At 46.0% G+C, this 15,464-nt stretch overlaps 1 protein-coding gene across 1 annotated transcript in view; it reads left to right on the top strand.

Annotated features, from left to right (window-relative positions):
* Window positions 1–2,597: 2,597 nt before the first annotated feature.
* Window positions 2,598–15,464, top strand: part of SDHB (succinate dehydrogenase complex iron sulfur subunit B) — a 33,725-nt gene continuing 20,858 nt past the window's right edge. The window contains exons 1-2 of the mRNA XM_009200353.1: window positions 2,598–2,830; window positions 12,607–12,734. Of these exons, the coding sequence (XP_009198617.1) occupies window positions 2,759–2,830; window positions 12,607–12,734 (200 nt within the window). The 5' untranslated portion in view covers window positions 2,598–2,758. The remainder of the gene's footprint in view (window positions 2,831–12,606; window positions 12,735–15,464) is intronic.

Genomic DNA, 15,464 nt, shown 5'->3' with positions numbered 1-15,464 from the left:
GGCACCAAGAGTCCCTCCATAAATCAAGGTCTCACTTATGCTGGCCTCAGACTGCTTTTTCCAAGGTGACCTGGGCAAACTAAAAGGGTAGTTGCTTATCTAGAGGTGCATCTGCCTTTGAGATGAAAGAACCCTGAAAATGCTAAGAGGACCAATTCTCTAGAAATACATTCCTTGCAGGAAGAGTTTTCTTCAGCTCAGATGACAATTCAGTTGGGAGTTAGAGAGAGAGTGGCAGTCTTCCCATATTTCAGCCAGTGTGGGTGACCCAAGAGGCCCCATGGGGCAGACCAGAGGGGCCCTGTTTCAGTCCAGGGTCAGTGCCAGTGAAAGTCAAGGTGACTCAGCATTGTTACCAGTTATCCACAAGACAGCCACGTGAATCACAGCATCTTAAATCAGAGGGCTCAACACCCTAATGGTTCAGGCAAGGAAACTATAGGTCAAACGTGGGGAGGGGCTTAGCCAAGGTCATACGGCCTTGAAGATTCCAGGTTAGACCTAGAGGTTCAGGCCTCACTACACACTCCCTTTAATGAGGCCACACGGGCAGTATAGTAGGGTTCCAGTCAAGGACTCCAGAAACTTAGCTCATCCAGCCAATTCACCTGGCCATCTCAGTGTCTCCAGTAGCATCCACATCAGCTGTAAGAGTGGAAACCAAAGACTATAGAACGTCACATGTCAAAAATAAGCAGGCAGAAAGGGGAAAAAAAATCACTCCTGGGAAACCTTGGGACCTGCAAGGTTAACAATCTACACAAACGCCTGGGGTGACGGAAGAGGCAGGTGCCTTGGAGGCCCCAGGCGGTTCCTGCCCAAGGTAAGTCCCGAGGTAAGGCCAGCTCTGAGCAGATCCATGGAGGGGGCTGAAAAAAGCAGCTGAGATGACTAAAATGGAAACTCAGAAAAAACAAAATCAGAAACCCTTCTTCACAGGACTGCTGTGGGGATCAAGTGGGATAATGAACCATAATGTTTGGCGCAGAGTAGAAATGGTTTCTTATATTAAATGGCTAACAAAGCCACCAAGGACTGGGTGTCCTTTTCTGGGCACACCCTCTCTTACAAAACAGAGCTCACAGTGTCTAGCTGTCAGCTCACTTGCCCATCTCCACCACCAGAGAGTAAATTCGATGAGCAGTGACCACCTGACTTGCTCATTCCCTGTAGCATCCCAGCACTTGGTGCCTGCCACATAGTAGCCACTCCATTCATATATATGAATGAATGAATGTATGAATGAATGAATGAATGAATGAACGAACAAAAGAATGGCACCTTTGCCAGCCGCCCTTGAAATCACCTCAGCTCATTCACCAACTGCCCAGTTTGTCTGGGACACTCAGTGAGGAAACCTAGGCAGCCTCCAGCAAACTGCACAATGTGCGACAGAAATGCCTGACTCAAGCCAGTAAGCGTCAGAGATGAGCAATAAGACTGACAAATTCTTAGAAAGGCCAGGCGCGGTGGCTAACCCCTGTAATCCCAGCACTTTGGGAAGTCGGAGCAGGATGATTGCTTGAGCCCAGGAGTTCAAGACCAGCCTGGGCAACACAGCGAGACTCCATCTCTACAAGCAATCTTTTAAAAAAATTACCCGGGCGTCCCAGCGTGGTGGCTCACGCCTGTAATCCCAATACTTTGGGAGGCCGAGGTGGGTGGATCACGAAGTCAGGAGTTCAAGTCCAGCCTGGCCAAGATGGTGAAACCCCATCTCTACTAAAAACACAAAAAAATTAGCCGGGCATGATGGCGGACGCCTGTAATCCCAGCTACTCGGGAGGCTGAGGCAGGGAATTGCTTGAACCCGGGAGGCGGAGGTTGCAGACAGCCGAGATCGCTCAACTGCACTCCAGCCTGGGCGACAGAGCGAGACTCCGTCTCAAAAAAAAAAAAAAAAAAAAAAAAATTACCTGGGTATGGTGGCTCACGCGCCTGTAGTCCCAGCTACTCGGGAGACTGAGGCGGGAGGATCGCTTGAGCCTGGGAGGTCGAGGCTGCAGTGAGCCAAAGACTGCACACCGGCCTGGGCAACAGAGTGAGACCCTGTCAAAAAGAAAAGAAAAGAAAAGAAACAAAGAAAATTGGCTGGGCGCGGTGGCTCATGCGTGTAATCCCAGCACTTTGGGAGGCCGAGGTGGACAGATCACGAGGTCAGGAGTGCAAGACCAGTCTGGCCAAGATGGTGAAACCACGTCTCTACTAAAAATACAAAAAATGAACCGGGTGTGGTGGTGTGCGCCGGTAATTCCAGCTACTCGAGAGGCTGAGGCAGGAGAATCGCGTGAACCCGGGAGGCGGAGGTTGCAGTGAGCCAAGATCGCGCCATTGCACTCCAGCCCGGGAGACAGTGCGAGACTCCGTCTCAAACAAACAAAAATTCCAGGAAAAAAGGGGTTAAAATCGGGGCAGAGACCAGGGTAGGATGGCTCCGCCCCATCTAAGTCTTAGCCCCACCCCCTGAAAGTCGCCCTGCCTCTCAGACTCCTCCCCTTTCTGAGAAGGTCACCTTGGGGGAAGCCAAATGGGCTTGCGCCGCTACTGCGCTACTGCGCACGCTCGCTGTGACTGCTCGCTGTAACTTGCCCCGCCTTCCCTCCGCCCACTCGGGAAACCGGAAGCCGCCTGCCACTTGGTGGCTCCTACGCGGCTAGCGGGTCGTCAGTGGATGCAGGCTGGGCGCCGCGATGTTCGACGGGACATCGGCGGAGAGAGACCTCGGGGTTAAGGGGTGGGGCTGACGTCAAGAGCCAAGATGGCGGCGGTGGTCGCACTCTCCTTGAGGGGCCGGTTACCGGCCACAACCTTTGGCGGAGCCTGCCTGCAGGTGAGTCCTGGAGTCTCAGAGAGGGAAAAGGCAGGAAAGTCACGGAGACTGCCTGGAGCTGATAGGTCCGCGGAGAGACTAAGGAAGCATAGGGCAAGGCCTCAGGGAGAGGGAGAACCTCCTCCCGCTGGCGCAGTGCTTTGGTTTGGCTTGGAGCATCCCTGTCAGTTATCTTTCTGCGGCTCGCCGCAGCTTGAGGTAGGGCAGGGGCAATTTTTTACAGCTAAGGTGGGGGGGGAGTTCAGAAAGGGGACTTGAATTACTCAAGGTCAGATGGCAAGCGAATGACTGCAGAAACCAGAATCCGAATCCAAACATTGGCGTTCCAGCCCTTTTTCTGCCACCAAACTATCGCCTCTGTAGAAAAGGGAGACCTGCGGGGTGTGACGGATGGGAATTGGGAAGCGAGGTTGAGGACTGGGATTGGTGAGGAAAGGACGTGTGAATTAGGGACAGGGCAGGGGAAGGGAGAGATGGAGGGAAATGCATCCAGCCCCGTACCTCGAAGGATCCCGGCCGTGGGTGGCGGGGGTTGTAGGAAAGACTGAGTTGCTTAAAGCAATGTCACCACAGTTTCGCTAATATCCTCTCAGTGTTTCTGATTCTAAAGGGCATGTAATAATACGGACCTCATAGAGTTGACATGGAATGACAGGTAGAGAGCTTGGCGCTGTTCTTGTTTATAACTGTGCAATGTGCTGTGACAGATTTTCCCACGCCCCTTCCATGGCCAAGAAACGACACATTTCTGACCTGCCTTCTAAGTGGGAACATTTAGAAGGGGAAGGGAAATTGCTTTTGTATACATAAAGGACCAAGGATTTGCAAATCCTTTCTTTTTTTTTTTTTTTTTTTTTTTTTTGAGACGGAGTCTCGCTCTGTCGCCCAGGCTGGAGTGCAGTGGCGCGATCTCGGCTCACTGCAAGCTCCACCTCCCGGGTTCACGCCATTCTCCCGCCTCAGCCTCCGAGTAGCTGGGACTACAGGCGCCCGCCACCACGCCCGGCTAGTTTTTTGTATTTTTAGTAGAGACGGGGTTTCACCATGTTAGCCAGGATGGTCTCGATCTCCTGACCTCGTGATCCACCCGCCTCGGCCTCCCAAAGTGCTGGGATTACAGGCTTGAGCCACCGCACCCGGCCTGCAAATCCTTTCTAAGTCTGTTCCTCTTCTGGGCTTCTCAACAACCCCTTTAAGGTGGGCAAGTAAGAATTCTTACCCTCCTTTTTGGAGCTTTGGAAACTTGAGGTCCCCAGAAAGAAAATATTTGGTTTGCTCAAAATACCACATTCCCAAGAACTGGCAGACCTGAGACAGTTTTTTAACATAGTACCGGAAAAACTCCTTAGCGTAGATCTTGGGGCATGGTTGGTGTCCAAGAAATTTTAGTTCCTCTTCCTCTCTTGCACTTAAATGAGGACATCTTTCATCTTAAGTACCTGCCATGGCTGCATAACACAGTACGTATTGCCCATGTTCTAATCCTAGTTCTGTCCAGTGTGCTGTGTGTGAACTTGCATCCACTCTGCATCAACCTTTCTGAAATGGGGAGATAGAGGAAGAAGACAGCCTACCAGAGCCTCAGCTGACATCTTATGAGTATTAAATTGATGATTGATAATGAGCTTGTTTACCTGTTCTTTTTATAGTTGCTGAGCAAACAATTAAATTGTGAGAGCCCCACTAATGAGACAGAGTTCTAAAGCTCAGGCCCCTCTTCTAGCAATGAATTGTAGAAACGGCTAGTTTCATAGGTCATTGTTGTAATTCCAGGCAAGGCCTTTGCAGGGCCTCCTGAGGGCAACAGAAAATAGAAGAGCCCCAAGGCCTCCACTTCCTTGTGGGAATGTACATTTATACCCACAAAAGCCACCTCAGAAGAATTCAGTAATGAGCTTGGTGTGGGTAATATTCAAGTTCAGGTTCTGAATTATTTTTATGCATATAGTCTGACCACTGAACCACAATTCTGCCTTTAAGTATTTAACTGTAATATATTAACTATTGTTTGTGTTGCCTTATTTCTTCATCTGGACTATGAACTCCTTTAGGGCGAGAACCACCTACTTAAAAGTGTGCATCTTGCCAGGTGCAGTGGCTCATGCCTGTAATCCCAACACTTTGAGAGGCCAAGGCAGGTGGATCACCTGAGGTCAGGATTTCAAGACCAGCCCAGCCAACATGGTGAAACCCTGTCTTTACTAAAAAAATGTATATATATACACAAAAATTAGCTGGGCTTGGTGGTGGGCTCCTATAATCCCAGCTACACAGGAGGCTGAGGCAGGAGAATCGCTTGAACCTGGCAGGCGGAGGGATGCAGTGAGCCGAGATGGCACCATTGCACTCCACCCTGGGTGATAAGAGCGAAACTCAGTCTCAAAAAAAAAATTTTTTTTAATGTGTATCTTGTTCCTTAGGCTGGCAGGACTAGGATACCTATCTACAAATCAGAAGGATACAAAGACTGATAAGGTTGCCAATCGTGTAGAGCAAAAATTATTTTCTGGGCTATGCTAGAGGCTTGACCCCCCCAGTTATCTTATGAGGCAGTTATTGATACTACCCACCCTTTACAAAGGAAGAAATAGAATCATAAAAGTTAATAATTTGCAGAAGAATGCACAGCTAGTAAGTGATAGAGCTTGGATTTGAAGCATCACCGATCACACTTTTCAGCAAGCCTGCACCTTGTATTTTACTCAGGCTTATCTTCATACAGTCCTTTTCGCCTTCTTCCTCTCTATTTCCCACCTTCTTCTCTGGCCTCCAAATCTTTCTCCACTCCATCCAACTCCAAGCCTGCACCCTAAGGACACTTTACTAGAGAAACAACAACCAGCCTTCAGCACCATTCAGAATTCACCCTTCTCAGTTCAGTTGTTGCTTACCTTGCTTAAATTATAAACTATGAAGTTCGTATTACCCAGGATTTCCTAGGAATGTGCTTTCTGCCTTGAATACTCATTAGTCTTGTAGATTAACATAAAAATGCTTTCAAGGGGCCCTCTTTCATTAAGGATTTGTAGTATAAATTGCTCCAAAGGGGAGAAAATCATATAGTTTCATTGTATGATTAGAGTAACAACTTCTCTTGTTCCTTGGATCTCATTGTGAAATGGAATTATCTTTTTGCACTGTTCCATTTTATGTTTGCATTTTCACTACTAGTTATAATGGCTAAAAGCTTCGGTTTTTGAATCAAGTGACCTGTGTTCCTATATGATCCTATCCTCATCTTTTAACTGGGAACAATATAACATTTTTCGTAGAAATGTTATAAAGATTAGAGATTATTTGACACAGTGTGTGACATAAAGGTTCAATGAATGAAATGTGGCAAATTTTTAGATTTATGTATTCAGCGAATTTTTTGGTGGATCACAGATAACATAATCCTGAGAATTAACTCTTTGTACAGACCTCAAGATGAGCAAAGCTCCATCACTTTCAGAACCATGACCACCTCTGCTGATTTTGATTTCAGAATCTTCTTTCATTCCGGTAAACCCCCTTTGCCCCACAAAATGTTGTATGAAATACCTTTTTTTTTTTTTTTTTTTTTTTTTTTGAGACAGAGTCACACTCGCCCTGTTGCCCAGGCTGGAGTGCAGTGGTGCGATCTTGGTTTACCATAACCTCCGCCTCCTGGATTCAAGCAATTCTCCTGCCTCGGCCTCCTGAGTAGCTGGGATTGCAGGTGCCCGCCACCACATCTGGCTAATTTTTTTGTATTTTTAGTAGAGATGGGGTTTCACCATGTTGGCCAGGCTGGTTGAACTGCTGACCTCAGGTAATCCACCCGCCTCAGCCTCCCAAAGTGCTGGGATTACAGGCATGAGCCACCACGCCTGGCCTATAAAATACATTTTTGACACAAAACAAATTTAAATTAGTTGTACTGAAAAAAAATGACATTTTGGGGCACCCCAAAACTGATGTTGGGATACATTGACTTAGATATTCAGTGTAGTACATCCTGGCATTGCTCTTATTTCATATCATTCATATGATAAGACTTCTTAAAAATTTAAATTAGCTCTAATACAAACTTAATGTCTTTTGGAAAGATAATACACGATCGATTATCTGTGTAGAGTGAACATGAAGCAGATATTTAAGTATTATAAAGAAATGTTGAAGGGAAAACATTGCAGGTAACCACAGTCATCCCACAGACCTTGTGGGACTGACACCCAGCTTGATAGAGCCTAATGCCTGTTGCCCACTGACAATACTAAATCAGGCTTTAGAACTAGGGGGTTGTGCCGGGTATGGTGGCTCACGCCTGTAATCCCAGCACTTTGGAAGGCTGAGGCAGTTGGATCACGACGTCAGGAGTTCAAGACCAACCTAGCTAAAATGGTGAAACCCCATCTCTACTAAAAATACAAAAAAATTAGCCCAGCATGGTGGCACGCGTCTGTATTCCCAGCTACTCAGGAGGCTGAGGCAGGAGAATCGCTTGAACCCAGGAGGCAGAGGTTGCAGTGAGCTGAGATCTCGCCATTGCACTCCAGCCTGAGCGACAGAGTGAGACTCCGTCTCACGAAAAGAAAAAAAAGAACTGGGGGGTTATACTTCAGTCCCAGATTCTGTTTAAAGCCAGGTTAGGGGCTGGGCTGGTTGTTCGCGCCTGTAATCCCAACACTTTGGAACGATGAGGCAGGTGGATCACTTGAGGCCAGGAGTTCGAGACCAGCCTGGCCAAATGGCGAAACCCTGTCTCTACTAAAAATACAAAAATTAGCCAGACATGGTGGCACATGCCTGTAATCCCAACACTTTGGGAGGCTGAGGTGGGAGGATTGCTTAAGCCCAGGAGTTCCATACCGGCTTAGGCAACATGGCAAGACCCTGTCTCTACAAAAATTAGCTAGACATGATGGTGTGCACTTATGGTCCCAGCTACTTGGGAAGCTGAGTCAGGATGATCACCTGAGCCCAGGAGTTTAAGGCTGCAGTGAGCCATGATCTCCAGCTTGGGCAATAGAGCTAGACCATAAGTCTATAAAAATAAAAAATAAAGGCCTGGCACAGTGGCTCCCACCTGTAATCACAGCACTTTGGGAGACCAAAGCGGGCAGATCACCTGAGGTCAGGAGTTCAGGACCAGCCTGGCCAATATGGTGAAACCCTGTCTGTACTAAAAATATAAAAATTAGCTGGGCGTGGTGGCAGGCACCTGTAGTCCCAGCTACTTAGGAGGCTGAGGCAGAAGAATTGCTTGAAGCCGGGAGGTGGAGGTTGCAGTGGGCCAAGATTGAGCCATTGCACTCCAGCCTGGGGGACAAGAGTGAGACCCCGTCTAAAATAAATAAATAAATATATTTTTTTTAAATGAAAAATAAAATCCAAATTAGAAGGCAAAAACTTGAAGTAGCCCCATTTTTTAAAAGGCATATTGTCCCATTTACCCTACTACCTGCCTCAGGCACAGCAGCCACCCACTCTGGAAAATAGTTTTGTCAGTTGCTTAAAAAAAACTAAACTTGGCCGGGCGCGGTGGCTCAAGCCTGTAATCCCAGCACTTTGGGAGGCCGAGGCGGGTGGATCACGAGGTCAGGAGATCGAGACCATCCTGGCTAACATGGTGAAACCCCGTCTCTACTAAAAATACAAAAAAAAACTAGCCGGGCGTGGTGGCGGGCGCCTGTAGTCCCAGCTACTCGGAGGCTGAAGCAGGAGAATGGCGTGAACCTGGGAGGCGGAGCTTGCAGTGAGCCGAGATCGCGCCACTGCACTCCAGCCTGGGTGACACAGCGCGAGACTCCGTCTCAAACAAAAAAAAAACTAAACTTGTAGCTACCATACAGCCCAACAGTTACACACCTGGGTGTTTATCCTGAGAAATGAAGGCTTAACGTTCACACAGAAATTTGTACACAAGTGTTCATTTCAGCTTTATTCATGTCACCAAAAATTAGAAACACCCCCAACGTCCCACCCCCAACCAACGTAGTTATATGGTTAAGCAAACTGTGGTACATTGTACCGTGGAGTGCTAATCAGCCATAACAAGAAAAAAGCTATTGCTGTACACAGCAACTTGGATGAATCTCCGGAGAATTAGGCTGAATGAAAAAAACCAATGCCAAAAGGCTACATACTAGATGATTATATTGATATAGCATTCTTTAAATGACAGAATTTGAGAAGTAGAGAACAGATTAGTGTTTGCTAGGGCTTAAGGAGTACAGGGGAGGGAGGGTGGGAGGAAGTGGACAGGGCTATAAATGGACAATGTTAGTGATCCTGTGCTTATGGGAATGTCCCGTATCTTGACTAGCACGGTCAGTATTCTGGTTGTGGTGATGTGCTGCAGTTTGCAAGATGTTCCTGTTGGGGAGACTGGGTAAAGAATATGTGGGTCCTGGCATGGTAGCTCATGCCTGTATCCCAACTGTTCGGGAGAGCCAGGCAGAGGATCACTTGGGGCCAGGAGTTCAAGACCAGCCTAGGCAACATAGTGAGACCCCCATCTCTACAAAAATAAACATAAAAAAACTAACTGGGCATCATGGTGCATGCCTGTAGTCCTAGCTACTGGGGAAGCTGAGATGGGAGGTTCGCATGAGTCCAGAAGGTTGAGGCTGCAGTGAGCTGTAATCATGCCACTGCACAATCAATGACAACAAAACCCTGTCTCTTTTTTTTTGTTTTTGTTTTAGATGGAGTTTCACTTTGTTACCCAGGGTGGTGTACAGTGGCGCAATCTTAGCTCACTGCAACGTTTACCTCCCAAGTTCAAGGGATTCTCCTGCCTCAGCCTCCCAAGTAGCTGGGATTACAGGCGCACACCACCACACCCGTCTGATTTGTTTTTGTATTTTTAGTAGGGATGGGGTTTTACCATTTTGGCTGGGCTGGTCTTGAATTCCTGACCTCAGGTGATTCCCCAACCTCAGCTTCCCAAAGTGCTGAGATTACAGGTGGGAAGAGCATGTGGAGTCTCAGTATTATTTTCTTTGTTTTGTTTTGTTTTGTTTTGTTTTGAAACAGGGTCTCACTCTGTCGCCCAGGCTGGAGTGCAGTGGCACAATCTTGGCTCACTGCAACCTCCGCCTCCCGGGGTCAAGTGCCTCTGCCTCCCAAGTAGCTGGGATTACAGCCGTGTGCCACCACAACGGGCTAATTTTTGTATCTTTAGTAGAGATGGATTTTCACCATGTTGGCGAGGCTGGTCTTGAACTTCTGACCTCAAGTGATTTGTCTGCCTTGGCCTCCCAAAGTGCTGGGATACAGGTGTGAGCCACTGCACCTGGCCTCAGTATTATTTTCTGTAAATGCATATGAATCTGTAATTATTAAAAAGTAGAAAGGTTGGCCGAGCACGGTGGCTTACACCTGTAATCCCAGCACTTTGGGAGGCCAAGGCAGACGGATCACCTGAGGTTGGGAGTTTGAGACCACCCTGACCAACGCAGAGAAACCACGTCTCTACTAAAAATACAAATTAGCCGAGCCTGGTAGCGCACGCCTGTAATCCCAGCTACTCGGGAGACTGAGGCAAGAGAATCGCTTGAACCCGGGAGGCGGAGGTTGCGGTGAGCCAGGATCGCACCATTGCTCTCCAGCCTGGGCAACAACAGTGAAACTCCATCTCAAAAATAAATAAATAAATAGGTTAATTTTTTAAAAAGCATTTAAATATGGATATATGCAGTAGCATATATGAATCTCAGAAGCATTATGTTGAGTGAAAGAAGCTAGACACAAGACTACGTACCATGGCCGGGCGCGGTGGCTCAAGCCTGTAATCCCAGCACTTTGGGAGGCCGAGATGGGCGGATCACGAGGTCAGGAGATCGAGACCATCCTGGCTAACACGGTGAAACCCCGTCTCTACTAAGAAATACAAAAAATAGCCGGGCGAGGTGGCAGCGCCTGTAGTCCCAGCTACTCGGGAGGCTGAGGCCGGAGAATGGCGTGAACCCGGGAGGCGGAGCTTGCAGTGAGCTGAGATCCGGCCACTGCACTCCAGCCTGGGCGACAGAGCGAGACCCTCCGTCTCAAAAAAAAAAAAAAAAAAAAAAAAAAGACTACGTACCATATGATACCATTTATATGAATTCTGTAAAAGGCAGATTCGTGATGATAGCTGATCAGTTGCTAAGAGTAGAGAAAGGGGACTTATGTTTGCCACCAAGGGCACAAAAGACCTTTTTGGATGGAATTATTCTGTTGTAATTGTGGTAGGATTACATTGCTTTGTCAAAACTCATCACATTATACCCTTAAAACTAGTGAATTTTATTATAATGAATTATACCTCATTAAATGTCACAGAAAAAAGACCCCAAAAAATGGGACATTAAGCAAGCAAAGACCACTGGAGTTGATACCTTTAGGAATCTTTCCTCTTCTCACTTCCAAATACCACAAGGTGGCATTGGGTGTTCATGTCAGTTTACAAAATGGGGTTCCTGGTGAAAAACATTTGTAGAAATGGCTTTCCTTTTGTTGATGATTTTTGCCAGCTTGGTGATAAGGTAAAACGTTTTCATCTTAACTTTCATTTCCTTCGTATATTTTATTTTCTACTGTTAGCTGATGTTTGTATTTTTAGCTATAGTTAATACGGGAACTTTAACAAGAAATAATGTTACTGGTGAGGGTCTTGACCATAGGTCATCCAGGTTCTTGGCATGTTGAACAAAGAATAGGACAAAACACACAAAGCAACAGAAGACAAAAGCATAGATGTATTGAAATGAAAGTACAGTCCACAGAGTGGGAGTGGGATCCAGCAAGTGGCTCAAGAGCCCCAGCTGCACAGTCTCTGGGATTTAAGTACCCTGTAGGGGTTTCCTATTGGTTACACCCTATGCAAATGAAGACTTGGCCTGAGACGAATCAGAGGCTGTAGTGAAGGCTTCCTGTCTCCAAACGGTCTTCTACTGCCTCAGTAATAAACACCACTGCATCTTTTTGTAATTAGTCAATTAACCTTCCGAGTTTTTACTTTTCTATATCAGTTTATTTTAAAAATTAGCAGGCCTGGAATATAGTCTTTTCTTTCTTTCTTTCTTTTTATTTCTTTTTTTTTATTTTTTATTTTTGAAAAAGAGTCTCACTCTGTTGCCCAGGCTAGAGTGCATTGGCATGATCATGGCTCTCTGCAGCCTCAACCTCTCAGGCCCAAGCGGTCCTCCCACCTCTGCCTCCTGAGACGCACACTACCACACCCAGCTAATCTTTATTTTTTGTAGAGATGGGATTTTGCCCTGTTTCCCAGGCTGGTCTCAAACTCATGGGCTCAATCAGTTCTCTCACTTCTGCCTCCCAAAGTGCTGAGATTACAGGCATGAGCCACCACCCTCAGACCACACCCCACACTCCTTCCCCTCAATACTGGTTTGTCAAGCCACCACTTAGATGTCGCTTGAGGAAGCCTTCTCTGACTCTTACACTCATTGAAGTCTCTGCTGTATTCATCCAGAGCTCCCTGTACTTTCCCATCAGTATTACTCTTTATATTCATTGTGAATGTTTAAGTTAACTCTTGTTCACTACAAAGTAAGTTCTGTGAAAATGAAGGTTTTTGTGTATTTTATTAAGTGCTGTAGCACTAGCCCCTAATACCATGTCTGATATATTAGCATATGATAGGTGCTTAATACTTGTTGGATATTGAATGACTGCCTTTTCCCAGAAGATTATATATCAGTAATGTGTGAGTTTATATCCAGCATTACATCTGTTGTGCCAGCAAAATGGAATTGTCTTGCATTTCTAATTTTTTTTTCCTTTTTGTGAACTTTTAAAAATTTCAGGCCTCCCGAGGAGCCCAGACAGCTGCAGCCGCAGCTCCCCGTATCAAGAAATTTGCCATCTATCGATGGGACCCAGACAAGGCTGGAGACAAACCTCATATGCAGACTTATGAAGTTGACCTTAATAAGTGAGTATCTCTATGAAAGCCAGGTATTGAAGGAGAGTTCTTGATTCGATTTAGGGACATGCTTTTCACACCCTTGGAAGGCTTAAAAATCCGAGATCATCTGGTGGCTCTGGAATCTGTTGTTTTTAAAACAAGAATGAGGTTGGACCGGGCACAGTGGCTCACGCCTATAATCCCAGCACTTTGGGAGGCTCAGGCGGGCAGATCATCTGAGGTTGGGAGTTCCAGACCAACCTGGCCAACATGGCAAAACCCTGTCTCTACTAAAAATACAAAAATTAGCCGGGTGTAGTGGCTCATGCCTGTAATCCCAGCCACTCAGGAGGCTGGGGCACAAGAATCACTTGAACCCAGGAGGCAGAAGTTGCAGCGAGCTGAGATCATGCCATTGCACTACAGCCTGGGCAACAGAGTGAGACTCTGTCTCCAAAAAAGAAAAAAGAATGAGGTTGGTACCTGATCCAGAAAAATAATACCAAAATAATTCCCAAATGAAAGTGTGACAAATTTCTAGAAATACTGGTACAGTTAACTTTATGCACAGTATTTAAAGTCATTTAGCATATTACCATTTTTTTAATGCTTAATGTATTGATTATATCTTATACATCTGGACCTGTGTTTTCTGTAATAATAACAGAACTGCCAGAAACTTGCCTAGAATGGACAAGGTAGGGATGTGGTTAAAATGTTAAAAATTGGACTTGTGTGTTAGTTTTCTATTTCTGTCAGAGCAAATTACCATAAAATTAGTGACTTAAAACAACCTAAATGTATTATCTTATAGTTCTGTAGGTCAAAAGACTGATATAGTCTCATCAGACTATAATCAAGGTGTCAGCAGGCTGCGTTCCTTTCTGGAGCCTAGGGGAAAATATTTTGTGTTCATTTGGGCTATTGGCAGAATGCAGTTCCTTGTGGTTGTGAGCCCGAGGTCCCTGTCATTCTGCTGACTGTAAGCTGAGGGCCGTTTCAAGCTTCTAGAGGCTGCCGCACTACTTGGCTCTTGGCCTCTGCTTCCATTGTCAGAAGCAGCAGTAGCAGGTTGAGTCCTTCTTCACATCACATCTCTCAAAACTACTCTTCTTCCAGCATCTTTCACTTTTAGGGAACTCCACAGTTAGCCAAAGAAAACAAAGAAGCTAGCAAGCTAGGCTCTAGCCTCCTGCTGCTCCAGTCCATGCCCCCGTACAACCAGAACTGTTCTTTGATCTATTTTATGTGTAAGTGAATAAGTGTTTTATTTGTTTCAAACAAAAGCTTCTGTGGCACCAAAAAAGAAGTTTGAAAACCACGAATACTCTTAATGCTTATTTTGACTTTCTGTGATGACACGTAAGTGCTATTAATGAGGTAGCGTTAATTGATACATAACCTTCTTAAATAGACAAAATTTTCAAATACTCAGCAACCAAAAGTCCCCAGCAAAATTCAAAGGAATAGAAATTGCACAGACCACATTTTTGGACCAAAATACAGTAAAACTAAGAACCCATATTAAAAATATAAACAGGCCGGGCGCGGTGGCTCACAACTATAATCCCAGCACTTTGGGAGGCCGAGGCAGGTGGATCGCTTGAGGTCAGGCATTCAAGACCAGCCTGGCCAACATGGTGAAACCCTGTCTCTACTAAAATATAAAAATAAGCTGGGTGTTGTGGCAGGTGCCTGCAATCCCAGCTATTTGGGAGGCTGAGGCACGAGAATCATTTGAACCTGGGAGGAGGAGGTAGTGAGCCGAGATCTCACCCCTGCACTCCAGCCTGGGTGACAGAGCAAGACTGTGTCTCAAAAAAAAAAAAAAGCAAAAAAAAAAAACTAATAAAACAAAAAACGCTACTGCTTAGAAAATAAAAAGTACATTTCTAACTGCCTATTTGATCAGGAACACATAAAAAATATTGCCAGATACCTAGAAAGTAAAGACGTTGCAAATCACAACTTAGAGAATGTGGCTAAAACTGGAAGAGTTAAAGTCATAACTATCTTTTTGAGACAGGGTCTGTCTGTCACCCAGGTTAGAGTGCAGTGGCATGCTCACGGTTTACTGCAACCTCAGCCTCCCAGGCTCAAGCAATCCACCTGCCTCACCCTCCTGAGCAACTGGGACTATAGACACATGCCACCACACCCAGCTAAGTTTTGTATTTTTTGTAGAGATGGAGTTTCACTATGTTGCCCAGCCTGGTCTCAAACTCCTGGGCTCAAGCAATCCACCCATTTCAGCTTCCCAAAGTCCTAGGATTACAGGCATGAGCCACAGCACCCGGCCCATAACTCTTATTTAATGATAAAAAATTTAAAGAATCTTTGGGTTCATTTCCAATTTTGGCACAGTAGCTCTTATCAGACTAACCCTCCTACAAATAACAATTATCAACTCCGGACGAAATGTAAGAAACAACTGCCTGAACAGTGGAGAAGGACCAAGAGTGAGCAGACACTGGAGGAGAGTTGACACTTGGAAGAATGAAATGGCATTGGACAAATTACCATTTTATTGTTACATGATTTTGCTGAGGACAAGTCCAAGTTGGTATGGGAAATAACGGGACTAACAGTTGGATGGAAAACCACAATCCGGCTGGGTGCGTTGGCTCACACCTGTAATCCCAGCGCTTTGGGAGGCCAAAGCAGGCCAACATGATGAAACCCCATCTCTACTAAAAATACAAAAATTAGCCAGACATGGTGGCACATGCCTCTAATCCCAGCCACTCTGGAGGCTAA

Source organism: Papio anubis, chromosome 1, assembly GCF_008728515.1.
Source record: "Papio anubis isolate 15944 chromosome 1, Panubis1.0, whole genome shotgun sequence".
NCBI classification, from domain to species: domain Eukaryota; kingdom Metazoa; phylum Chordata; class Mammalia; order Primates; family Cercopithecidae; genus Papio; species Papio anubis.
Note: the sequence above shows the minus strand (reverse complement) of the source record. Positions and strands in the feature narration are given on the sequence as shown.